The sequence below is a fragment of the Peromyscus maniculatus genome, chromosome 1, assembly GCF_049852395.1.
Source record: "Peromyscus maniculatus bairdii isolate BWxNUB_F1_BW_parent chromosome 1, HU_Pman_BW_mat_3.1, whole genome shotgun sequence".
Taxonomy (NCBI): Eukaryota; Metazoa; Chordata; class Mammalia; order Rodentia; family Cricetidae; genus Peromyscus; species Peromyscus maniculatus.
Genome location: NC_134852.1, coordinates 15,537,831 through 15,565,127, shown reverse-complemented (window position 1 = coordinate 15,565,127; position 27,297 = coordinate 15,537,831). Strand labels below are relative to the sequence as shown.

The window sequence follows — 27,297 nt, the reverse complement described above, 5'->3', positions numbered from 1 at the left end:
CTCTTACCCAACCAAGCCATAGTCAGAAAGTCTGGAATGTACGGTAGCCAGCAGATGCCATTTGACTTAGTGTTGTTTAGGGCTGGAGGTAGAGATGAGGGTCTCACACTAATGCAGGTTAGCCTGGAAACTGCCTCCTGAGAGCTGGGATTACAGGCATGGACTACAACATCTGGCTAAGGCATTCAGAAAGCCAAGATTAGGAGATGGTTAAAATAGGTGTTTAGTATACTAGGGAAGGGTGAAGTGCTAACCACCCAAATATGAGGCTTTGCATTATAATCTCATATATGTAACTGCACCCACAGAGAAATATGGGCACACTCCTGTATGCTTGTATTTCCTGAGCTAAGGAAGGGGAGACAACAGGATCTAGTAATTTTCTGGTCACAGAGTCAGGCTGATTCAGTGAGATCAATATTCACTGAGAGACCTTGTCTCTGAAAGATTAAGGAGGGGAGAGAGAGACGGAAAGATACCCAACATCAACTTAACCTCACTACACATACATTTATCACATATACATTCACACACACACACACACACACACACACACACACACACACACACACGAACATGCATACATTATACACAGATTGCTCAAGAAGTTCTTGGGAACTGAAGATAATATCCATTTTAAGTAGAGTATTTGATTTTCAGGTCATTAAAATCCTAGCTAAATAAAATCATGAGTTATTTTGTGTGGATTCATTTTGCTTACATATACATACACATGAACAAACATTTCATAATCTTTATTTTTTTTGACACAGGGTTTCTCTGTATAGCCCTGGCTGTCCTGAACCTCACTGTGTAGAGGAGGGTGGCCACAAACTAAGATCCACCTTCCCCTGCTTCCCTAATACTGAGACTAGAATTTTAACACACCACCCTCAGCCAACCTTTTTTATTTTTCATTTTACATTTTTATTTATTTGGGGTGGTGGCATGTGGAGGTCAGAATAAGGACTACTTGTGAGAATGATTTCTGTCCTTTCCTCATATGGGTCCCTGGGGTCAGACTCAGATCCTTGGTGGCAAATAGAGTTACCTACTGAACCACCTCCCTGATACCCTGCTGTGGAATAATTATTGAAGATGTGTTACATTCTTTTATGCTGTGGAATGTTGTTTTAGTGATGCAAAGATGTATTGTGTTCTTTTATGTTGCATTTGTTTAACTCTGTGAGGCTGTGTCATTTTGCCTGCTTCAAAGACCATATTGGTTTAATAATGAGCTGACCAGCCAATAGTGAGGCAGGAGAAAGTTTAGGCCGGCCTGGCAGGCAGGGAGAATAAATAAAAGGAGGAAGAAAGCGGTGTGAGAAAAGGTGGAGAGAAGGATGCTAGGGGCCAGTCGACCATCTTCACATGCAACAATGATTAAGAAGGAAAGAAAAGACCTACAGAAATAGAGGAAGGTAAGCCCAGAGGCCAAAGGTACATGGAGTAATTCAAGAAAAGTTGTCTAGAAATATGACAAGCTAAGTTCGGGCATTTATAAGTAAGAATAAGCCTCTGTGTATTTATTTGGGAACTGAGTGGCAGGCCCATAAAGAGCAAAGTGAAAAACTGGCTAGAATACCCTGACCCCATTTTTTTTTAAAAAACAGATTCTGTGTAACCCTGGCTGGCTTCAAACTCATTATTAAACTTTGAACTCCTGGTCCTCCTGCCTCCATTGCCTAAATGCAGTGATTACAGGTTTGCTACACCACACCTGGCTTATGTGTTGGTGAAGGTGATCCCGGGGCTTACTGTGTGTTAGCTACACAATCTACCAAGGAAGCTATGTTATCAGTTCCCTGACACTTAAAACAAATTGTGGGTGTGGGGGCTGAAGAGATGTCTTAGCAGTTAAGGGTAATTGACTGCTGTTTGAGAGGTCCTGCGTCCAATTCCCAGCATCCACATGGTGGCTCACAATCATCTGAAATGGGATCTGATTCCTTCCTCTAGCATGTGTGAAGAAAAAGCACTCATATACATAAAACACATGTACAAATAAGTCTAAGAACTTTTCCTTCTTTAAATGGTAAAAAAGAATGATTCTTCACATTATAAATATGTTCTAGCGTTGGACCCCAAAATTTAGCATCTCAAGTGCACGCCCCAAGAACCCAGACTCCAGTCCTGTTGATACAATAGCAAGAGGTTTATTGGCGACTGTACAGAAAGGCAAACTCTGCTCCAAAGAAGAAGAATAAGCCACAGCTACCTCACCTGGCCAACTTCTCAGCTGATCCTGTTTCCCCAGACTAGAAGCCTCTGTGTCCTTATCTGAATGACACTCAGCTGAACTGCTTCTCAAAAGCCTGTAAGCTTAACCAGTCAGTTCCTGGTTTTTATGCTTTACATATCTTTCTGCTTTCTGCCATCACTTCCTGGGATCAAAGACTCACTTCATGGGATTAAAGTGAGTCATCATGCCTGGCTATTTACTGTGTGGCTTTAAACTCACAGAGATCCGGGTGGATCTCTGCCTCTCAAGTGATAGGATTAAAGGCGTGTGTGCCACCATTTTCTGGACTCTATATCTATGACTATTCTGCCTGCAGCAGGATTGTGAGTAATAGCTGTGACATTCCTGAGTGGGCCTGGGTAAGTAAAGCATTATTTTTTTTGAGTTGTGATAGTGTAGATATTGATAATTTGTATTTCTTCTTCTGTCTGTTCTGACTGTTGAGTGCATTTGCTTATTCATTGATTGGATACCCTGTTCTGTTGTTTGCTGTTTAATTTTGAGGTCTTTGTATATTCTGGATGTTGTTTATCCCTTGTAAGAGAAAAGAGCTGGCAATGATTTTTCTCCCATTTTCTAGACTTTCTCTTCATTCCAATCAGTGCTCTTTCTGCTGTTCAGAAGTTTTTGAATTTGGAGCAATTTGACTCTTCAGTTCTTACAGATATATCCTGAGTCATGAGACTCATTTCCTGATTCTTCATGGGCATGATCTGGGTCTCATGTAGTCCTTTCTGGAACTCTTGTGTCTTTGGTGGAAGATAATCTTGAAATGCTGATCCTCCTGCCTCCACTTCCTAGAGTTAAATGAAATGTGCACATTACTAAGCTCCATTTAGTAGTGCTGTGGATCAAACCCAGGTCTTTATGTATGGTGAGCAATCACAAGACTGACTGGGTTATATGTGTAGCTCCTGTGTGGGGTTTGGTTTTGAAACTTGGTCTACTGTGCAGCTCTGGCTGGCGTGGAACTCAAGAGATCAGCCTGCATCAGGTCCTCTCATACTAAAATTAAGGATATGAGCTACCATGTTAAGCCTGAGAAGTTTTTTGTTTATTTTTGACAGGGCTTCTCTGTGAAATTCCTGGCTGTCCTGGAATTTGCTTTGTAGATCAGGGTTGCCTCAAACTCAAGTCTTAAACTCATAGAGATTCTCCTGTCTCTGCATGTTGAATCCTAGCATTAAAGGCATGCTCTAGGACACATGGCTTAGGAAATCTCTCTCTCTCTCTCTCTCTCTCTCTCTCTCTCTCTCTCTCTCTCTCTCTCTCTCTCTCTCTCTCTCCTTTTGTACTCTCTTTTGCTTTTAGCAATTTTGAGACAGGGTTTCTCTGTATAATCCAGGCTGTCCTGGAACTCTCTGTAGACCAGGCTGGCCTCAAACTCAGATCTTTGTGCCTCTGCCTCTCAAGTGCTGGGATTAAAGGCATGTTCCACCATGCCTGGCTTGAGTTATTCTTTTCTCTCTTTTTTTAAAAAGAATTATTAATTAGTTTTTATGTACGTTGGTGTTCTGTCTGTGTGAAGGTGTCAGGTCTCCTGGAAGAGGAATTATAGACCATTGTGAGCTGCCATGTGGTTGCTCAGACTTGGTCCTCTGGAAGAGCAGCCATCAATCCCAACCACTGAGCCATCTCTCCAGCCCCAAGGTTTTTCTTTTTAATGGAAGCATTAATGTCACTAATTTACTCTGTCCTAAAGGTTCTAGAAAGCAGTGGTTTGTTCTCTCTAGTGTTTGGAATTGAAACTATGGGATTCTTGGCTCCAGCTTTCTGAGTTATATCCCCATGCCTCAGTACTCTTTATTTCCCTAGGTTAGCCCAGAAGCTGCTCTGCAGACAAGGAAAGCTTTGAATTTGCTTTTTTTCCCCCAACATAACATTTTTATTGATTATTTAGAGTTCACATAATGCATTCTGTTCACAGTTAATCCCCCATCCCTGGTGACCTCCCCCAAAGAAAACAAGAGTGAAAAAATAAAACCAAGCCCAATTTCTATTGTCCATATATTCACTGGAACATGGTCAAACTCCCAGTGTCCGTTACCTTCAAGAAAACAGTCCTTCCCCACCCGCACCAGAAGTCATTAACTGTGAAGAGTTACACTTCAGGATCCCTATCACAATATTAAGAGTTCCTTTAAGTGGCTTACCATCTAGACTGTTTTCTTTTTAGGGTGGGTGGGGCAGGGGAGAAGTTGTCATGGAAGCCTTCTGTTTCTTGTTTTCAACTGAGTCTGCAGTCATCAATTCCACAGCAAAAGAAGCTTCCTTGCCCCTCCCCTCCTTTTGGAACAACCCTGGCTGTCCTGGAACTTACAATATAAACCAGGCTGGTGAACTCAGGCCTCTGCCTCTTGCCCACCAGTCTTTGAATTGGGGATTTTCCTGCCTCATCCTCCCAAGTAGCAGAAATTACAGGCCTGAAGCACCAGGTCCAGATATATTTTTGTTTTTAATTGATTTTAGAAATAATATTTAATATTGTTAAGTTTTTATTCTATATGTATAGTTGTTTTGTCCACATGACTTGCATCTGCCCTGCTGATGTCAGTGGTTCTTTGTTCTGATAATTCCTTCCTTTCACTTCCTTCTTCATTTTGGAATTTGGAATGTTTATTCTGTGGTTGGGGTGTATGTCAGAAATAGATAACTTGTTTGGTTTTCCTTTTTGGAGAAAGGGTTTGTCTGAGCATCCCTAGCTATCTTGGAAAGCAGTATGTAGACAGGCTGATCTTGAACTCAAAGATCTGCCTGCTTCTACCTCTCCTGCTGAGTGCTAGGATTAAAGGCATACACCACCACCATGTGGCAGAAATATGTGACTTTACCAGGAGCTGCCAATTTAAAGACTGCCTTAGTCTCAGTGTTTGAATGGACTTTGGACTCATTATTATTACATTGACTTGGTGTGTGTGTGTCTAACACACATGGGTGTTGTCATCAGAGGACCACTTACAAGAGTTGTTTCTCTCCCTCCATCACATGGGTCCCTGGGTTGGAACTCAGGTCCACAGGCTTGGTGGCAAGTGCCTTCACTTGCTGAGCCATCTTGTCAGCTTGGGCTTTGGGCTTTTAGTCAGTGTGGGAACAGTTAACGACTACAGATCTGTGCAATCGGACTGACTACATTTTCTGTAACTAAGTGTCTGAACATATGAGGAGGAGAAAAGCAAACTTATCTCTGCAAGGTGATGGTTTGGGTGTCAGGTTGACAAGAGGTAGAGTTAGGATGATTAATATTGCTAACTCTAGCATCAAGCAGGAGACTGGTGATATCGTGTTCCCCAATATATCGTGCACTCTAATAAATTTACCTGGCGTCAGAGAACAGAACATAGAGGCCAGACAATAGTGGCATTCATACCTTTAATCCTGTCACTTGGGAGGCAGAGATCCATCCGGATCTCTGTGAGCTTAAAGCCACACTGGAAACAGCCAGGCATGGTGACTCACACCTTTAATTCCAGGAAGTAATGGCAGAAAGCAGAAAGGCATAAAAGGAATGAAAACCAGGAACTTGGCTGGTTAAGCTTTCAGGCTTTTAAGCAGCACAGTTCAGCTGAGAGGCACCCAGTCTGAGCAAACAGAATCAGCTGAGGAACTGACAAGTTGAGGTGGCTGTGGCTTATTCTGCTTCTCTGATCTTCTAGCATTCACCCCAATACCCAGCTCCAGGTTTGTTTTTATTAATAAGACCCTTTAAGATTCATGCTACAGGAGACCAGTCTCTGAGCAGAACCATGAGGTTTTGCTAGATAAATAAACCTATCTGCTAGTCCATGATTGTCTATGCTAGGCTATTTAAGATGAGAAGACCTACCTTAATTGTGGGTGACATTATATCATGGAAGAGGTCCTGGACTGAACAAAAAAGGATATGTATTTACTATTCATTTTTCTCTAGTCTTATAATCCTGCCAATATTCCACTGTGGGAGTTCTTTTCTGCTCATTCCTATTTAGGGTTCTAAATGCCTCTTGGGCTTGGATATTAGTATTTGTCCTTAAGTATGGGGATTTGCTGGTATAACTGAGGGTCTGCTTGCACTATGGAACCAAAAGAAAAAAAAAGAAACATGAAGGTGATAAAATGCCAAAGGCTTTGGCATGCTAATACATACCTGTAATTCCAGCACTAAGGAGGTAGATTGAAGAACTGCCTCCAGGTCAAGGTCAGTCTGGTCAATGTAGTGAGTTTTTGGCACTCAGGATATAGACCAAGACTGTGTCTCAATGAGATAAGAGAGAAGAAAAGGAACAAGAAAGATAGGACTGAGAAATAGAATATGAATCAACATACAAGAAATACGAGGGGCTACAGGAAAAAACTAACAAGTCATGGTGGTGCCCTGCACTTTAACCCAGTACTCAGGAGGCCCAGGCAAATGGATCTCTGTCAGTCTGAGGCCAACCCTGAGATACACAGTGAGATCCTTTCTAAAAGGTAAATGAAGGAAGCAGCCATAAAACCCAACAAATACTGTTGCATTAATTGATCACTCCCTTGTTGAAATATGTATGGATTGTCACCCCACCAGTAGGTTTCCTGTCTTTTCATGCATTACATATATATGTATCTTATTACAAAGAGTAGCATGAACTTTGAGGAATAAGAATACATAAGGAGGGTAGTGGTGGCCCACACCTTTAATCCCGGCATTCTGGACTCAGAGGCAAGCAGATCTCAAATCAAGGCCAGCCTGTTCTAAGACCAAGTTAAGGACAGCCAGGGCTACACAGAGAAACCCTGCCTCAGGGCTGGAGAGATGGCTCAGAGGTTAAGAGCACTGGCTCCTTTTCCAGATGTCCTGAATTCAATTCCTAGCAACCACATGGTGGCTCACAACCATCTGTAATAATATCTGGGCTCTTTTCTGGCCTGCAGGTGTACATGAACACAGAACACTAAAGTTAAAAAGAAAAAGAGAGAAAAAGAAACCTGTGTAGAAAAATATAAACAAGCAAAAGTGTCTAAGCAGCTTGAGAATTCCTAGGACATGAAATGACCTATCCTGTGAGAGACTGGTTTTGAGATTTATGTGACTGGAGGGAAGATGGTAGGCAGCTTTCAAAGAAGTATGCTGCCTTTAGGTCCCAATGATTCTTTTCTATTTGGACCCAAGGTCCAAAAGAATGTGATCATGTCCATTGTAGATGCTTTGTTTTTGAGATAGAATACCACTAGTACATAGAACTGGCTCACCTGGAAATCACTATGCAGACCAGTCTAAGCCTCGAACTCACAGAGCTCCACTGTCCTCCAGCCTAGTCCTCTGCAAGAATTTAAAGAAAGGTCATTATGAAATGAAACCTTTTGAATGATCTATGTGGATCAGATTTAGTGTGGACAGAATGAGAACCAGTATGGTGGTGCATGCCTTTCTTCCCAGCACACAGCCGGGTTCAGATCTCTTTGATTTTGATGCCAGCATGGTCTACACAGAACTATGTCAGTCAGGGGAAAAGATTTCTTGGGAAAGTCCCATTTCTTGGGCTTCGTTGTCTCAACTCTGTGATAGGAAGATGAACGGCCTCAAGCGCCTCTTCAGAACATCTCATCAGGAATTTCCTTTATCTCAGCACTCAGGAGCCAGAAACAGTGAATCTCTGTTAGTTCAAGACCAGCCTGGTCTATAGAGTGAGTTTCAGGACAGCCAGGGCTACACAGAAAAACCCTGTCCTAAAAAACCAAGCCAAACAAAAAAATTAAAACAAGCAAACAAAAAAGAGAATATATCTCCATTCTTGCTAGGATATTTGTGAAATCTTAGGTCGGAGCGAAGTTATCTCCTGCACTACTGTCCACAGAAGTTTTGGAGTTGGACTCGTGTGTAGCCAGTAGAGGAGCAGGGCTTTGAGCATTGGCCATAAATGCCACACCTTCACTCTATGCAAGTGTTTGATTAATATGTATCCCCAAACTCAAGCTAGACTTGAGAGTTTATACTCAGATGTCCACTTGCATGCTCTGCCAATCTTAAGAATTTCTTTTGGAAGCAGGATGTGGTGGTGCCTAAAACCTGTTTTTACTGGGGAATAACAAAATGCAGGGAGTTAGGACTCTGTATAGTCCTAATATTGATGGCTTGAAAATGGAAAAATAAATGAATGTATAAGCAGAAAAAACAACCCTGTTTTTATATTGTCAGTTGTTAGATCTGTGGATCTCAAGGCTTCCCTTTACTCTCTGCTTGAGGTCTCACTGAGGATAAATCTGTCTGTTCCCTAAAGCTTTCCTCATTGTTCTATAATAGGGTCTTTAGTTTCCTTTAGGAATTCTAAATTCAGGGTCCAGAGAGAGGGCTGTTTTGATCCTAGCACCTAAATGCTGACTCACAACCCTCTCTGGCTAGAGTTCCAAGGGATCTGACACCCCTTGTGGTCACTGAGGGCACTGCATGCAAGTGATGCACAGACAACCACATAAACTCACACATGAAACTGAAAATAATTTTGAGGTTGAGTTTATTAAGTAGCTTTCCTATCATGTACCTTCTTCTTCTCCTGGCTATGCAGCCCAGGATAGCCTCCAAGTCACAGACCCTCCTTCCTCCCTCTCCAGTACTGAGATCAAAGATGAGTGTGTCACTACAGGCAGACTAATAATAAATCTTACAAAAGTCTTGGTTCAGCCTCTCTAGTGCTGAAATTATAATCATATATGCTGTGGAATAATCATTTTGTACACTGTGAAGATTTGTCACTGTGATTGGTTTAATGAAGTCGCTGACTGGCCAATAGCTGACCAGAATCAGGTTAAGCAGGATAGGCACACTAGGAGAATGCTGGAAGGAAGATGAACAGTGTCTGGAGTAACCACCACACAGAGATGGAGTCCATGAACCTGCCATGTTAACAAAGGTACCATCACATGGAAGAGCTGAAATAAGGAATATGGGTTAACTTAAAATGTAAGAGCCAGTTAGCAATAAGCCTGAACATTGGCCAAGCATTTGTAATTAATATAAGTCTTAGTGTGCGTATTTGAGAGTGGCTGTAGGACAAGAAACCTCTGCCTACATATATACAGTCACATAGAGCAGATTTGTTTGTGTGTGAGTCTAGGGATTGAATTTAGGGTCTTGTGTATACTTGGTCCTTTAAATTCTCAACTATATCTTCAGCCCTTCATACATTTACATTTGTGCTCCTTGATTTTATCATGACCACCTCAGGTCGGTATATCTGGATCTGGAGCCTGCAATCAAAAAGGCCAGCCCCAGAGGTAACCACTCAGGCTCATCTTCCTAACTGTTGCATTTGCACCAGCGACTAGAATCTGACCAGAACTTCATTGTCTCAGCATCATCAGAGGGACAGAGAAGAGCAGACGTGCACTGTCTCCACAGTTTACTTAAGGTACTTGCAGTTTTTATTTCTTTTGCTATGATAAAACACTCTGGAAAACCAAATTCAGGGAAACTCAGGATGAGGGGGAAGGATTATTTCAGTTCACAGTCACAGATTACAGTCCATCACTTTGGGGAGTCACAGCTGCATGAACTTGAAACAGCTGGTCATATGACAGTCACAGCTAGGAGCAGAGCGAAATGAATGCATGCAGACAATGTCTCTACCCTTATATACTTTAGTTCCCCAAGCAGTGAAAAGTGCCATACACTAAAGCAGGGAATACTGCCACACACTTTAAAGCTGGGTCTTTCCACACTAACTAAGGCAACCGAGATAATCCACCAGGCCAACCCAATGGGGGGGGAACCTCATGAAGCTCAATTTCCAGGTGCTGGTAGGTTGTGGCATGTTGACAAATAGAACTAACCATCACAATTAAACATGGGGTCAGAAAAAGAGAAAGCAAACACACTCTGAGCGTGTCTTCCAGAGAATGAACACAGCTTCAATAACTCAGAGGTTAAAGCATGTACTTGAGAATGTAATAGAGATGGCTCAGCGCTCTTACAGAGGACCTGAGCTCAGTTTCTAGCCCCTCCACTGGGTGGATCAAAACTGCCTGTATGCTAGTTCTAGGGACTCTGATGCCCTCTTCTGGACTCTGAGGGCACTGTACTCATATGTGCACAAATGCACACACACATAATTAAATAATTTTTATTTAAAGGTTATAAGTGACTCCAGTTTCTGCTAATTGTAATTGATAAATCATAATTGTAAATATTTAAAGAAAATATAAGCTTTCCCATTTTGTAGTATTGAGGCATGAAGAGAGAAATAAAAGCCAATTTTGGTCAGTTAGAGTTTTACATATACATTGTGATCAATGTATTTTGAGTCACAATCTCTGTAATGTGTTTTTTGTTTGTTTTTAGATTACAGGAGCTTTCTCTGTGAAGAAAGAATGGTTCCTCTAGAGATAAATGGCTTTGTCCAAATCCGAAGCTCGAACCGGATCAAGCACACCCGGGCTTCTCAGTGGAAAGAAGCAGTCATCCAAATAGTAGAAAGAAAACAGAAGGTTAATCTGGTGGTTTCCTTGAAGTTGGAAGGAAGGAGCAGGGTTTTTCAGCTGGGTGATAATGTTGCAGGTGTAATGGTTAGTTGTTGTGAGACAGGAGAGCATCATCTGCATTTAACTCTGAAAGATGACACTTCCTTACTCATTGACAAGTTATCTTCCACAGATGTTGAAAGGTTGAAGAATTGCCTGGATTCTTTTCATCTATCTGAATCCCAACAACTCGAGGAACCCAAGAGTAATCAGCATATTCCTGAAAGCAGTGATCCATTTTGCAGGAAACACCAGGAGCGAGTTTGTGGATCCTTGAATACTACAGAAGAAAGTGGGACTCCACTGCCCATGAAGATGACAGTTTCAGAGCCAAACTCCAGCAGCAGTCATGTTGAAAAAGAGAGTGGAGAAACACAGAGCAAAAACAGGAAGAGAAAATCAACATCCACTGTAGAAGTGAATGAGGACATTCTTGAAGAAAATAATCCTGAATCAGAAAAGAAATCCAAAACCTATAACTCCAGGAATAAAAGAATCGAAGGAGAGAAACCAGTGGCTTTAAGAGATCAGGAGAAGCATAACATTGGGAAACTGGAACCTTCATTCAACCCCAACACCCGCTTGGGTCCTAACCTATATGTCTTTGTTCTTCCAACACAAATATGGTCTGACGAAAGTGGATCAAAGTTTAGACAGGAGACCAAAACATACACACATAATGAAGTCCATCCTTCTCAAGGCATTTATATAAAGGAACTGAAACCTGAAGGCTTCCCCAATTTGGGAAACACGTGTTACATGAATTCCATTTTACAATCTATTTTTGGGATTCCAACGTTTGCAATGGATTTGCTCACACAAGATATCCCATGGGAGAAAGTTTCAAATGATAATCTTATCAAGCCCTTAAGCCATCTGCTTGTCTGGAAAGATATCCAGAATATGGTGATCAAAGGAATGTTACTCAGGGATGTGAAGAAATCCATTTCTATGGTTGCAAACACATTCTTGGGTAATGAACAGAATGATGCCCTTGAGTTTCTCAGTCACTGTTTAGACCAGATGAAAGTGAATATGGAAAAACTAAATGCCATGTGGATCACTGAGAAGGATAATGAAGCTGAGAGGTCATCACCATCAACAAATGCTGAGACTGCCACCCCCAAAAGGTTTGTTTGTCCTGTCAGTGCTAATTTTGAATTAGAGCTGCAGAGCTCCATTGTTTGTGAAGCCTGTGGTGAGGCTACTCTGAACACTGAAGTGAGTAATTACCTCTCTGTTGACCTGCACCAAGGGACAAGAGAAGAGCCTCTATCTATCCAAAAGTCCCTTGATCTTTTCTTTACACCAGTAAAAATTGAGCATAATTGTGCGAAGTGCAAGAACAAGAATTCAGTTCTCAGGTACACTTTGAAGAGGCTCCCCAGGGTCCTCATTGTTCATCTGAAACGCTACCACTTGACCGCTAATGGGTTGTTGGTGAAGAGTCATCAACCAGTTGAGATTTCTAAGTATCTAAATGTATCTTCCCACTACAATGAAAACAGGAAACCACCATTTCCCTTGACTGATAAGGTCCCACTTGATGACCGTGATGTCCCAAATGTCCCTGAAGGGATGATGCCTCTCAGCCAGTCAATACCATCTAGTAATGTGAAGAACTATGAGAAAATTAATGCAGATGGAATGTCAGATCATCACACTAACACTAAGATTGTCAATGATTGTGATCTTAATGAAGGAAAGATTCTTGAAGGATCTCAAAATATGGCAAAACAGGTGCTCTCTAATTATAGGAATAGATTCCACAAGGAATTCCTTCCTCAGGCATCACCTCCAAGTGTTGAGGGTACTCAGGAGGACACAGAGAAGGATGTGAATAAGTCTTCAAAATTGAGAGAACAGAAAGATAATGAAGATTCCCTTGGTACATCAGAGAATCCTAGAAATAACAATGTTCCAGGAAGCAACAACACAGTAGATGCTGTTGATGAGTCAAAAAATGTGGTATTGAGAGATGATCCTCAGAATTACAGACTTGTCAGTCTTGTCAGCCATTTTGGGAGGTCCCATTATTCAGGTCATTATGTAAGCAATGTGTATGATTTTCAAAAGCAAGCATGGCTCCTGTACAATGATGTCCGAGTGTTCGAGATTCCAGAGGCTTTGATTCAGAAGATTCATCTTCACAGTGGATACATTTGTTTTTACATGCATAAGGAGATATTTGAGTGGCTGTTGAAAAAGGCATCAGAGTACTAGTTACTTAGAACATCTAAAGAGCAAAAGAAGAATTATGGATCTTTTCTCACCATTGCTTATTGGCTGTACACACGTCCTAGAAGAATCCATTTTTAACACTCATTTAGGTCAATTGAAAACTCAGCAAGCAAAACAAAACAAACAACATATTAGGACCAAAACCCATACATTCGTGATGCAGGCTATATACCATTTTCTCCTACAAGACTATAGTGATGCTTTTTACATTTTTTTTGTTTTGCTTATTTTTGTTGTTTTGAGACTATTTCTCTATGTGGTTGTGGGTGTTCTAGAAGTCACTCTGTAGAGCAGGCTGGCCCCAAACTCAGAGATAAAACTTCTTTTGCCTTCCATCTGCTACCATCTATGGGAGAATATTTTAAAAAATATTTATTTTTATTTAATGTGTTTTTCCTGCATGTATGTCTGTGTGAAGGTGTTGGGTTTCCTGAAACAGGAGTTAAAGGCAGTTGTGAACTGCACGTGGGTGCTGGGAATTGAACCCAGACCCTCTGGAAAAGCAGCCAGTGCTCTTACCCACTGAGCCTTTTTCTCCAGACCTAACACAATGGCTTTTTAGATGTCATTCTGTACCAACACAACACAGCAAGGAACTGACTAAATGTCCCCGTGTTAGTATCCTACATCATAATGGGTTCAAAACAAGTACTGATGGACTTAAATGTTTGAGAAGTGGTGTGTAAAATGTCTTATTTCATCAGTGTATATATGATTTACTCATGTGATCTGGAGATTTTCATGATATTGGTTGCTCTCCATCACTTAATGTATACCATTCTATTGTCAATTTATTTAAAAGAAAACCTATTGTTTTGTATATGTGCTCATGACTCATTGCTGATGAAAGTACGGAGCTGCCCACCAACTGGTTTTGTGTTTCCTTCTCAGAATTGCAGGGCATTGCTTCTGGGTTGCACAGGAAATGAAATAGAGAGTGTGTTAAAATGTGCAAATTCACAAGCTCCATAAGGGCTCTGTGGATGCAAACACCTGCCACCAAGGCTGATGACACCAGTCCTGCAAGCTGTCCTCTGACTCTAGAGGAGCCAGCACGTGTGCACATATATGCTTAAATCAATGAGTGAAAATCTAATACGTTTTTGAATCTCACTATGTAATTTTCTCTGGCTTAGAACTCTATTTAGATCTTGTGTTCTATAACACGGATGTCTCCTGGCTTTGCCAACTGAGCCCTGGTTTTTAAATGTCTGGACCACAATGCCGAGCATAATACCATTTTAAAAGCACTTTTAATAAACTTTGAAGTGTCAAATATACTTGCTATATTCAAATCCTGATGATATGAGAAAATGGAGGGGTTCAAGGGACAGGGGGTCTGAGACAGACAGTCCTTTAGGTGAGAGCCTCCTATATTAGCACAAACTGCATGGTGGGGTTCTAAAGAGAACATTTCAGTTCATAAGACAAAGCAAGGTTCCCCTTAGTTCCCAGGAGTAGGAAGAGATCCTGTGCCATGAAGCAGCAGACTTCCTTAATACATAGCCCAAAGGACAGACTTGTTTTCAGCCTGTTAACCTGATTCCTGGGTAGCAAGGGGAGAGGGAAACCAGCTGGGGTTGCTGGCTATGAGGGGTGCAGCCTGATCTGAGATACCCACACCACATCTGTTTCAGACGCACAAAAACATTGTACTGATCCTCTAAAGGGGCTGGGGAGATAGTTCAGCAGGTCAGCGCACTTGCTCTGTCGGCAGGAGTACCTGAGTTCAAATCCCCAGCACCCACATAACAAGCTCCTCATGGCTGTGTGTGCCTGTGACTCAGCACTGGGGAGTAGACAAGGGTGGATTCCACAGCTCACTAACCATTCGGCATGGCCACAATGGGAAGTGTAAGGTTCAGGTGTGGGACATTCACCAGAGAAAACTGCTGGACCAATGTGCTAAGGTCTGGGGCCCTGTTCACAGTTAGATTGTATTTTGAAAAGGAAACATGCCGGGCGGTGGTGGCGCACGCCTTTAATCCCAGCACTCGGGAGGCAGAGCCAGGCGGATCTCTGTGAGTTCGAGGCCAGCCTGGGCTACCAAGTGAGCTCCAGGAAAGGCGCAAAGCTACACAAGAGAAACCCTGTCTCGAAAAACCAAAAAAAAAAAAAAAAAAAAAAAAGAAAAGGAAACATGTGGGTAGTGATAGAAAACACCCCATGTCCTCTGGCCTTCACATGTGCAAGCTCACAGGTGAAAACACCACACAAAGGATATTTTCCAAATTCCTTATTTGGGCTGCAGAAAGGGTTAAGATCACTTGCTACACTTTCAGAGGACCAAGGTTCTCTTCCCAGAATCCACGTGGTGGTTTCCATTCTCTGTAACTCCAGATACAGAGGATCAAATGCCCTCTTCTGGTTTTGTGGTATGCAGACAAAACACCTCTACATTATAGCACTGCCCACTTCCACCATCAAAAAGGCACAACACAGCTTTGTGGCTAATTTAAAGAGCTAATACAATTCCCAGTAACATACTGTGTAAGAACATCTGCATAAGTTAACATTGTGAGGGTAGAAAACATACTAAAAGCCTGGTAATGTATAAAATATGGGGCAAAATTAAGTGAGGGTGGTAGGCGAAAGAAGAGATTAGTTGAGCACAGTGGTTCAAAATACCCAATTATCCAATTAAAAAACTGGGTGCAGATCTAAACTTAGACTTCTCAACAGAAGAATCTCAAATGGCCAAGATACACTTAAGGAATTGTTCAACATCCTTTGTCATCAGGAAATGCAATTATTTATTTCACCTTTGTGGTTTTTTGTGTGCTTCTGTCTCTGCACAAAGTGCATGCAGTGCCCACAGTGACCACAAGATGGGGTAGATGCATTGGAATCATAGCCAGAGAGGGTTGTGAGCCACATTTAGGTGCTGGACCTTAACAGCCATCAATCTGGACCCTGAACTTAGAATTCCTAAATAAAACTAAAGATCCTAAGGTAGAACAGATAGGAAAGTTTTAGGGAACAGACAGATTTATCCTCAGCGAGGCCTCAAGCAGAGCAGAGGGAAGCCTTGAGATCTACAGATCCAACAACTGACAATGTAAAAACAGGTCTTAGGCATGACCACACCCTGTTGCAAAAAGAGATTCTTAAGACTGGCAGAGCATGCAAGTGGACATCTGAGAAGGAACCAGCACTTCTCTGCCTTGAGTTTGGGAATTGCAATTGATCAAACCCTTGTATGAAGAGAAGATGTGACAGTTATATCCAATGTCAAATACTCTCCCCTCCACAGGCTAAGAATGAGACCACCTCCAAAACTACTGTGGAGAAGAGGGCAGGAGATGACTTTGTTCAGACCTAAACTTTTACAACTATCCTGGCAGGAAGGGATATTCTCTTTTTGTTTGTTTCTTTGTTTTTTTTTTTTTTTTTTGAGAAATGCTTTCTCTATGTAGGCTGTCCTGGATGGAATAGGCTCTGTAGACCAGGTTAGCCTTAAATTGGCAGAGCTGCCTGTGGCTGCCTCCCAAGTGCTAGGAATAAAGGCATGCACCACCATTACCCTGGCTTTTATCTCCTTATTCTTTAATGTACATATTCCTCTCTGTAATAAGCCCTGAATATACATGAACATGTTAAAAAGACAGGAAAAGTATTATTGTGGGCATGAGTAAATATACCAGCATGTCCAGACAAGGTGAACACGTTTAGTTCCCTGAAAGCACCCATCTTGTCTAGACTTCATCCCCAGATGTAACATTGAAACATGAAGTTCCTGGAGTCTTTTCTTTTACCATGACTCAGTAAGATGGATGCATTGATTAGCCTCAGGGTTTTGATTAGATTGCATAATATTTAAAGGTTCAATTTGTTTTCTGCAAGAGTATAGTATTCAGTGATCTCTACTCACAAGGCCATAGAACACAATTTTATATTTCTAGTCTTTAGAATCCATTGGAATCTTTTTGTTAAGACTTTTGTTAGTTTTGAGTTTTTTTTTGTTTCAGTTTTTGTTTTTTGAGACAGGTTCTCCATGACTAGTCCTGGATGACCTGAACCTCACAATATAGATTCCCAGGCTGGCCTCAACCTCACAAAGGTCCTCCTGCTTCTGTCTCCCGAGTGCTGGGATTAAAGGTGTGCACCACAAGCCCAGCCTTGTTATCACTTTGAGACAGGGTCTCACACTGCACTGGAACTTCATATCTAGCCCTGTTTGGCTTCTCACTCACAGCAATCCTCCCTCCCCAGCCTTCTGAACACTGAGTTTCTAGGCATTAGGCACCACACCTGCCTTCAGTGATGGATTCCTACAGATGGAGATTTGCTGTTACAGGGAGAGTGACCTTTGAGGACATCACTGTGACCTTCACCCCAGAGGAGTGGCAGGGTTTGAACCCTGAGCACAGACACTTGTATTAGGATGTGATGTTGGAGAACTACAGCAACCTGGCCTCTGTGGGTGAGGAGGGCTTTGGGACTGAGGAGAGGGGTGATGGCCTGAAGTCTGAAATAGACAAGGACCTTTTCTAGGTTGAGCAGGTTTGTTTCTGGTCCACTTTTCACTGTTGGGGTATCCTATGTGAGTCAGGATTAGGATGAAGCAAGAGAGGAGTGTGGAGCCTAATTTTGTGATTGCTTTATTGCTTTGCTTGTGTGTGTCTGTGTCTATGTCTGTTTGATGTGTATGTCTGTGAGTGTGAACGTGAGCGTGTTCATGTCATGTCATGCCAGGTGGAGGTCACAGGACATTTGGAGGTTCAGCCTCATTTCACCCTTTGACTGTGTTGGAGACCAGGTCTCTCATTCACTCCTGAATACAACTGACTAGCTGGTCCACGAGCCTTTGGGAATTCTCCAGTCTCTGCTTTGCTGACATTACAGAAGTGTCTCTGCCATGTCAGTTTATACCTGAGTCCTGGGGATTCAAACTCAGGTCCTGATACTCTCACAGCCAGGGCTTTACCACAAGCCATCACCACACAGCCCATTTGTTGTTTTAGTTTAAGGATAATTTTTCTAAATTTAGTGTGTTTGTGTGTGTGTAGGGCATGTGTATTCAGGTGGCACTAAAGGTCAAAGAGGCCATCAGTCCCCTAGATCTGGGGTCATAAGAAATTATGAGCCACCAGAAGTAGGTGCTTGGAGCTTAACTGGAGTCCTCTGGAAGGGTAGCAAGTGTTCTTACCTGCTGAGCCACTTCTCCAGTACTGGTTTCTTTTATGTTTAATTGTGTGTATCTGTGCGTCAGCATGTTTATGTGAGTCCAGAAGTGGGCATCTCTCCAGCCCCTGACCAGTGCTGCTGGCAGTTCATCCCTGGTAGCCAACCACCTTGGTTGAGATAGCTGATCAGACACTTCCTTAGACTAAGGCCAACTTCCTGAGACCAGAATGGCCCCACTTGGTGATTTCCAGCATCCTCATCTCAAATCACTAGAGTGGAAATTTCTAATAGAACATTTCTCTGTAATTCAGTTCAGAAAAGGAGCAGAATACGGAAAGGCATGTTAGGATGTCCATGAATGTGGAGAAGAGTCTCAAGAGAGGAACTGTATCAATACACAAAAAAAATTCACTAAGCAAAAAGGTGCTGTACATGAAAAGTTATTTCTCCCAAGCAATGATGATGTTCGTTCAACAATCAGACTCTCTGAAGTCAAACCTGAAAACATCAGAAAAATCAGGGTGGATAAAAAGCATATGCATGTAATGCATGTGGGAAATCCTTCAGCAGCAAAGAAGCCTACATAAAATTCCATATTGTGCAAAAACCTTATAAATGCTCTGAGTGTGGAAAAGGCTTTGCAGAGAAGTTGTATTTTGATGGACACCAGAAAAGATTTCACGCTAGGTAGGGCCTTTGAGCACTTCAGAAATATGAGGAACTTCATTTATATAATGGCATGGAATAGTCATGCTAAAAATGGACTGCAAAATGGTTACAATTTTTGAGTGTATTACAGAGAACATCGAGGTTTAAACTCAGAGACTTTCTCTTGAAGATAGGATTAGCTCATTCATTCACATATATTTGTTTTGTCTTTTAAAATATGTGTCCTTGTGTATGTATGTAACGGGTTTATAGGTGCCTAGTGTGTGTGGACCCACAGAGGCTCCCCCATAAGACCTTACTCAAAGTCAGAGAATCTGAGCTCGCTTTACCTAGCATGGCTGCAGAATTGGGATAATTTGGCCACAGGATAGTTATCAGGCGTTTTGAAGGGTCTACATTGGGCTATTCATTGTGCTTTGATCTTGAAAGTAGGAGGTCTTTTGCCTCTCCCCTTGGGAATGCACTAACAGCTGGGAATAATATAATGTCTTTATTGCAGTGGGTATTTGTTCCACCTGGGGTAACCTGTGGTCCCAGCCCCTAGTCATGGCCTCTTGGCCAGTTCAAGACCTGAAGAGCACCAATTCTAGGAGCTCTTTCTCTTGTGCTTGCTCGAATTCTTGGAAGGCTGAGAGCTGGTCCCACGCTGCTTCCTGCTGCCCGAGTCAGTCTCTACCATCAGAGGAGAGGGAGAGAGAGAAGGAGAGAGAGTGGGAGAGGCAGAGGGAGCCCTGAGTGTGTGTTCCTTGGGTCTTAAGCTAGCCTTTAATGGAGGTTAGGCTTTTGTGGTGTTTTAAAATTCTATCTCTTGTCAGTGTCTGACCATTTATCAGACCAAAGAAAAGTATAAAATTAAAAGCAAACAAAACATATTTAATGAACAATGGTCACTGATTTTTTAAAAAGATTTAAACTGAAGGCTATAAAATTTGATAACTTTAAATTTAGTGCAGTTTTAATTTTGAGGTTACGATTCAATTATTAGGTAACAGGATACTTAGAATTACCTGAGAAAGAATCACAGAAAATCCTGAAGGAGAAAACAATTTCTTTTTCTTTCTTTCTTTTCCTCCCACCAAGTCCCTCATTTTTTTTTATTTATTTTTAGCTCAATACAGTATAAATTCTTATCCTAATATGAAATGTTTCACTGAAGCTTGTCCAGTGATTGAGTAAAACCACAGTCATCCTAGGGTCCCCCCTGCTATGTAGCCACCCTGGTTCTGTGGTTGCCAGGCTGATTGTTCTTTGCTTTATATCTAGTATCCACTTATGAGTGAGTACATACCATGTTTGTCCTTCTGGGTTTGGGTTACCTCACTCAGGATGATATTTTCTAGTTCCATCCATTTGCCTGCAAATATCATGATGTCATTTTTTTTTCTGCTGAGTAGTACTCTGTTGTGTATATGTACCACATTTTCTTAATCCATTCTTTAGTTGATGGGCATCTACGTTGTTGACAGGTTCTGGCTATTACAAATAATGCTGCTATGAACATAGTTGAACCTGTATCTTTGTGGGATGGTTGAGCATTCCTTGGATATATGCCCAAGAGTGGTACAGCTGGGTCTTGAAGTAGACTGATTCCCAGTTTTCTGAGACACCACCATACTGATTTCCACAGTGGTTGTACAAGTTTGCACTCTCACCAACAGTGTCAATGTAATACACCATATAAACAAACTGAAAGAAAAAAACCACATGATCATCTCATTAGATGCCCAAAAATCCTTTGACAAAATCCAACACCCCTTCATGATAAAGGTCTTAGAGAGATCAGGAATACAAAGAACATACCTAAACATAATAAAGGCAATTTATAGCAAGCCAACAGCCACCATCAAATTAAATGGATAGAAACTCAAAGCGATTCCACTAAAATCAGGAACAAGACAAGGCTGTCCACTCTCTCCATATTTATTCAATATAGTACTTGAAGTTGTAGCTAGAGCAGTAAGACAACAAAAGGAGATCAAGGGGATACAAATTGGAAAGGAAGAAGTCAAACTTTCACTATTTGCAGATGATATGATAGTTCACGTAAGTGACCCCAAAAATTCTACCAGGGAACTCCTACAGCTGATAAACTCCTTCAGTAAAGTAACAGGATGCAAGATCAACTCAAAAAAATCAGTAGCCTTCCTATACACAAATGATAAAATGGAATGAAGAAGTCAGAGAAACATCACCCTTTACAATATTCACAAATAATATAAAATACCTTGGGATAACACTAACTAAACAAGTGAAGGACCTGTTAAGAACTTTAAGTCTCTAAAGAAAGAATTTGAAGAAGAACTCAGAAAATGGAAGGATCTCCCATGCTCATGGATAGGTAGGATTAACAGAGTTTTTTTTCCTTTATGTAAGAAAGAAAATTTAGAATCAGCTCATGTTATAAATGAAAGCAAAAATGTGAATAATATCCAAGCATGAGAGCTCCACAGAGGAAGAACTTGTTTAAAGGATTTATCTTTTACTACAGTGTGGTATAACAGATCTTTAGCCTGTTACAAACTAGTTTTTGACAAACAAACAAACAAAAAACAAAAAGGAACAAAAAACCCTTTAAAATAATCTATTTTTTATTGACTGTATTTTGGTTTAATTTCCTATGGCCTTCAAGGTAATTTGAGAAGTATATAATTATATTTGTATTTTTATGCCTTATTATTTAGTAGATAGTTTAAAAGTCTTTTCATTTTAATTTATTTTTAATCCATCCTAATTCTGTTTACATTGTTATTTTAAGTTTATTATGTTGTACAAAAATAAAATTAAAAATTGAAGTTTTAGTAATAAAGACAGGATACAATTTGTATTTTGTTAATGTTAAAGTGTGTTATTGAATGGGTGCTAAATTAACGATGTAGTCATCTATTAAATATTTCCTAATTTAAGTATCCTTTTATTTTGACAGCCACATTGTCTTCATTGAGGCAATAGGTCTCTAGGCCTGGGAACCTCACTGCACACCTTGTTCATTGGCACTGCCTCCAGAATCCTATGGCTTCATCACATCTGGAAGCTATGGAGGGCTGGAGAAGGGCTCAATGTGCAGGGCTTCACAGGCATCATCTGCACCGAAGGCCAGGCCCACTGTGGCTGGGGCCTGTATCCGTGCTGTCTGGCTAGTGAAGCCACAGTCTCCCAGAGTTTTTCTGTCATCAAGGAGCTGGTCATCCTTGTACAGCTGCTGCTCTTCTGGAGGCCACTGGAGGATGCCTTGGACAACACGCTTTAGCTGGAACACGGTACTCGACTCCTTGGCTTCCGTGAAGATGGTGGTCTTGTGGCGGCGAATCATGAGAAATCCCATTAGGATGGCAAGCCCGTGTCAACCCCAGCATGCAGCCCCGGCCCTGCCCTGTTCCCTCCCTTATCATCTACACCGCCCCCACTCAGCCCTGAGCCCCTCACACTTATTATATGTTATAGCAGATCTAATTTTTTACACAAGACTTGAATCATAGATATGTGTTATATAATCACACACACACACACACACACACACACACACACATATATATATATATATATATATATATATATACACACACACACACATATATATATGCTATAGCAAATTAAAATCACATATATGTAGCTCATTTTCTCTTCAGCCTTTTGTTACAAGTTTTAAGTTAAATTTAAAAAAAAAACCTGTAACCGGAGACTTTACAGACTTTTTAACCATACCCAATGATCTTATAAATCTTGATATAAGGAGTATATTGAACAGAGAGATTCCTCTATTCTCTATGTGCTAATTTATACATAACATCAGTTAATATTGAACCATAATGTTTTTCAGGATAGCTATTTTGGGTGAGGGTGGGCAAACTGGGAATCCAAAGCTGTCCATTTATGATCGGACAACTCTGATTCTTCTAAATCGATCCAATAAACTCTCACCCAAATTTAAATAAAGAGCAAAGTCTGTAAAAATATTTAATGGCTGAGAAGCATCTAATTAAAGCTGATTGATTCTAGCAAGTGTGACTTCTAAGCTATATCACCTGGGATGGGTACAAGCTTGAGGAGCATGTGGAATCTGTGTACAGCATACACATTCTTGTCCTTTTTTAAGTCATCTCTAAAAACATTAAATGCAATCTCTATTTTTCCAGAGAGGGTTTCTCTGTGTTGCCCTGACTGTACTGGAACTCCCTGTAGGCCAGACTGGCTTCAAACTCACAGAGATTCCCCTGCCTTAATTAAAGGCATGTACCACCACCACCAGGTGGCTAAAAAATTTTTATATCCTAAATCTGTGGATTTTTAGATGTACTTTTAGGTATTACACAGAATCTATCTTTAAAAATCTTAAGAGGGAAAACTGTGGATATTTATCTCTAGAATACAACTAACATGCTAATGTTATTGTAGGTGTGAAACAAATAATTGACCTGTATTTTATTTAGAGGCACAATAAGTTCTATAGACTCTTTATCAGTAAGGGATTATTGTGAGTTACCACTTTAGCAATCACATTATTTGATAAATTAATAGCCTGCTCTGTTTTAAATGCTACATTTTGTTGTAAAATTTAATTGAGAGCTTTCAGAAAGCAACTTAAAAAACACAGAGAGATCTCTAGTAAACAGATTAGAGAGTTCCTATATGACCCCCAAATTTTAAATTTTGCTCTTACCATAAAAGTTAAGCATTTATTTAAGCATTAATTAGATGATCAGAAGAAGGTAACATCCTCCATATAATGCATGACTAATACCTCTAGAAATTTAAACTACATTGTCTTAGTGCTTTATGCCCTGATTGCAATTGTTTCTATACTATAAGTTGGACTTGTTTTAATTTTTTCTCCCCTGAAGGGATCATTGATAATGAGTTTTTTCCACCATGAAGGAATAGCAAAAAATGTTCTCTATAAAGCGAGTTTTAAGTTGAGACATTTCTGCTAGGAGAAAAAAAACATTTAAACACAAATCAAGCAAGCAAGCAAACAAACAAACAAATAACCCAAGTTCTGAGCTGTCAAGCTAGATCATGTGACAGTGTTGGAGTTCCACAAGTCATTCCTTGGAACTCTCTGTTTCTCAAGACCCTGGCATCCCTAAAAGCTGCAGCCTGGAGGGCTTTGAGTGCCAGCCATGTCATTCATGAGGGTGAGAGCCCCAGTATGATTCTGTGACCATGGGGAAGCCTGATTGCTAGAGTCTCCTTTAGCCTACCCAGACAAGACCTGTGAAGATGTGGATGTGTCACAGAGAAATTATTCTCTCTCTCTCTCTCTCTCTCTCTCTCTCTCTCTCTCTCTCTCTCTCTCTCTCTCTCTCTCTCTCTCTCACACACACACACACACACACACACACACACTTTCCCTTTTCCCTTTTTTCCTCCTGACAAGTCCCAAGCAATACATTACTATACTTCAGCTTATACAATGTTCAACATGGAGTTAGTTTATCTCCCCTTTCATGGGCTAAGCATATGAAGTTGTAGAGTTGTTGCTCTGAATATTTTGTTCCTTTAGATCTTAACAAATCTCTCAATAATTGTACAAAATGCTTTGTCTCAGAGGACTGAGCAGAACCCATGTTAACTTTCACTCTCACCTACAGTTGTGACCCCTTGGGTGAGAAGACCGAGTTTCCCAAACACCTAAGTCCATTTAAAGAGAACTTTAATTACCTTCTCTGATGGTTGTGAGTCCCATGTTGCAGAGCCAGCTCTGGTGCTTTCCCTGAAGGCTTTACAGGGAAAGCCTGTAAAAAGCTGTAAAGAGCCAGGGAAAAATGGAGACATTCTTTCTTCAAAGACAACCCCTGTAATCTAAAAACATGAAAGAAAAAGCACAATACATACTTTAACTATTGAGCCCTTGAAGCTGTGCACATTCTTTGGAAGACACATTCAGAATTAATTTGCTTTGTCTTTTGCCATCTCAATATTTAATTGTGATAGTTAGTTCTATTCATTAACTTGTCACAACCTACCATCACCTGGAAATTTAGTCTCAATGAGGCTTTTTCTAGGTCAGGTTGGCTTTGGTCTTCTGATGACAACACCCATGTGTGTTTGACACACACACACCAAGTAAATGTAATAATAAGGAGTCCAAAGTCCCTTCAAACACTGAGACTCTAGGCAATCCTTACATTGGCAGCTCCTGGTAAAGTCACAGATTTCTACCAGGTGGTGGTGGTGCAAGCCTTTAATCCTAGCACTCAGCACCTGAGGCAGAGGCATGCAGGTCTCTGAATTCCAGGCCAGCCTGTCTACATAGTGAGTTCCAGGATAGCCAGTGCTGGCTTTCACGTGTTCAGAGACTTAATCACACAAAATGCATTCAGTCCAATTGCAAAAGATCTGTCATCATTAACTATTCCAACACTATCTAAAAGCCCAAAGCCCAAGCTGACAAGATGACTCAGCAGGTGAAGCTACTTTCGACCAAGCCTGTGGACCTGATTTCCATTCCTGGGACCCATTTGATGGAGGGAGAGAAACAACTGTTGTAAGTGGTCCTCTGATGACAATACCCAATATGTTACACACACACACACACACACACACACACACACACACACACGAAGTAAATGTAATAATAATGAGTCCAAAGTCCATTCAGACACTGAAACTCTTGGCACTCCTTACATTGGCAGCTCCTGGTAAAGTAACATATTTCTACCAGGTGGTGCAAGCCTTTAATCCCAGCACTCAGCACTGAGGCAGAGGCATGCAGGTCTCTGAATTCCAGGCCAACCTGTCTACATAGTGAGTTCCAGGATAGCCAGGGCTACTCAGCAAAACCCTTTCTACAAAAAAGAAAACCATGCAGGTGACATTTTTCTGACATATAACCTCACCACAGAATATACATTCCAAATTCTGAAATGAAAAAGGAACGAATAGTAAGGAATTATCAGAAAAAACAAAGAGTGTAATCTACCAGGGCAGATGCAAAATCATGAAGACAAAACAACTATACAAATAAATTAAAATTAAAAAAATAAAACTAAAAATCATTTCTAAAATCAAATGAAAACAAAAAATATATCTGGACCTAGGGTTCAGGCCTGTAATCTCAACTACTTGTGAGGCTGAGGTATGAAATCCACAATTCCAAACCAAGTGGGCAAAGGCAGAGGCAGGCTCACAAAGAGGGGGAGGGGCTAGAAAGCTTCTTTTGCAGTGGTATTGATGACTGCAGACCCACAGCTGAAAATAAGAAACACAGAAGGCTTCTAAGGGAACCTCGCTCCCACCCCTCTCACCCCCCCCCCAAAAAAACAGAGTAGACAGGGAGTGGTAGAATTTCTAGTGAGACTCTTAGTCATTCTGGGTGCCTTACTTCCTACCTGATCCCTGTGATGCTTGGTCTCATAATTTCCATGTAGCATGATCACATAATCTATATGCAGGCGGAGCATAGCTGCTTAAGCCCATATGTACTTGTGCAATGGGGGTGTCGGGCGGGAACCTATAAAAAGCCAGTTCCATCTTACCCCTTCTCTTTCTTTGGCACAATCATTTCCCATGGGCCTAAGCACCCCATTCTGTTTCCTTCCCCTAAAAACCCTTATATGGGTTTTGTCCTAACTGGTGGATTTTCTTGCATGGTAAACAGTGCTGCCTAGTGAATAACACAGAGCAGAATAATAACTAACAGGAAGTCATTGACGAGAACTTTTAAAATTGGAATAGGGATCCTGAAGTGTAACTCTTCACTGTTAATGACCTCTGGTGGGGGTTTGGAAAGACTGTTTTCTTTAAGAGACTGGACACTGGGAGTTTGACTATGCTCCAGTAAATACATTAACAAATTGTCTTGATTTTTTTTCCTCCTTATCTTTTCTTTGGGAGAGGTCACCAGGGAGTGGAGGAAGTGAATATAATCAGAATGCATTATGTGAATCTCCAAATAACCAATTAAAATGTTATGTTGGGAAAAAAGAAAACAAATTTAAAGCTTTCATTGGCTGCAGAGCAACTTCTGGGGGATTTCTGTAAGTCTAAGGTTGACTTTGAGGACAGCCTGAACTACAAAGGTGAGTTCCAGGACAGCTGGGGTGTTACACAGAGATGCCCTGTCTTACAAACACAACAGGAGCTACAGGTATCATTGAGTCTTGCACACCATGAACAAAGACCTGGGTTTGATCCCCAGCACCTCATCAATGTTACCTAGTAGTATACATACATCATTTAACTCTGAAGAAGTGGAGGCAGTAGGATCAGAATTTCAAGGTTATCCTCCACTACAGAGCCAAGAGTTTGAAGAAAGACTCCATGAGACCCGGATCATGTCCCCATTAGAATCAGGATATGATTCTAATGACTCAGGATTTACCTATAAGAACTGAAGAATTAAACTGCTTCAAATTCAAAAGCTTCTGAACAGCAGAAAGAACACTCATAGGAGGGAAGAGAAAGTCTAGAGAATGGGAGAAAAATCTTTGCCAGCTTTTTCTCTGACAAGAGATCAACATCATTCTGAATATATAAAGATCTCAAAAACAAACAGCAATAACAAAAACCAGAACTGAGTATCCAATCAATGAATAAGCAAAAGCATTCAC

The 27,297-nt window shown here is 41.1% G+C and overlaps 1 protein-coding gene and 2 pseudogenes across 1 annotated transcript; 1 reads left to right on the top strand and 2 right to left on the bottom strand.

Annotated features, from left to right (window-relative positions):
- The window catches only part of LOC143273807 (ubiquitin carboxyl-terminal hydrolase 29-like), a 219,847-nt pseudogene that overhangs the window by 177,606 nt on the left and 14,944 nt on the right, over window positions 1-27,297 (bottom strand).
- LOC143268392 (ubiquitin carboxyl-terminal hydrolase 29-like) lies at window positions 10,562-16,274 on the top strand. Its single transcript, XM_076550542.1, has 2 exons — window positions 10,562-12,451; window positions 16,206-16,274. Exons 1-2 carry the CDS (start codon window positions 10,562-10,564, stop codon window positions 16,272-16,274), a joined length of 1,959 nt encoding a protein of 652 aa, XP_076406657.1.
- LOC143272997 (elongin-B pseudogene) lies at window positions 21,734-22,058 on the bottom strand (annotated as a pseudogene).

Coding starts and splice junctions, on each gene's coding strand:
- LOC143268392 (XM_076550542.1), top strand. CDS start 10,562: ATGGTTCCTCTAGAGATAAATGGCTTTGTCCAAATCCGAAGCTCGAAC. Junction 12,452..16,205: donor CTCAAAATATGGCAAAACAG/GTGCTCTCTAAT, acceptor TCCCCTCCACAG/GCTAAGAATGAGACCACCTC.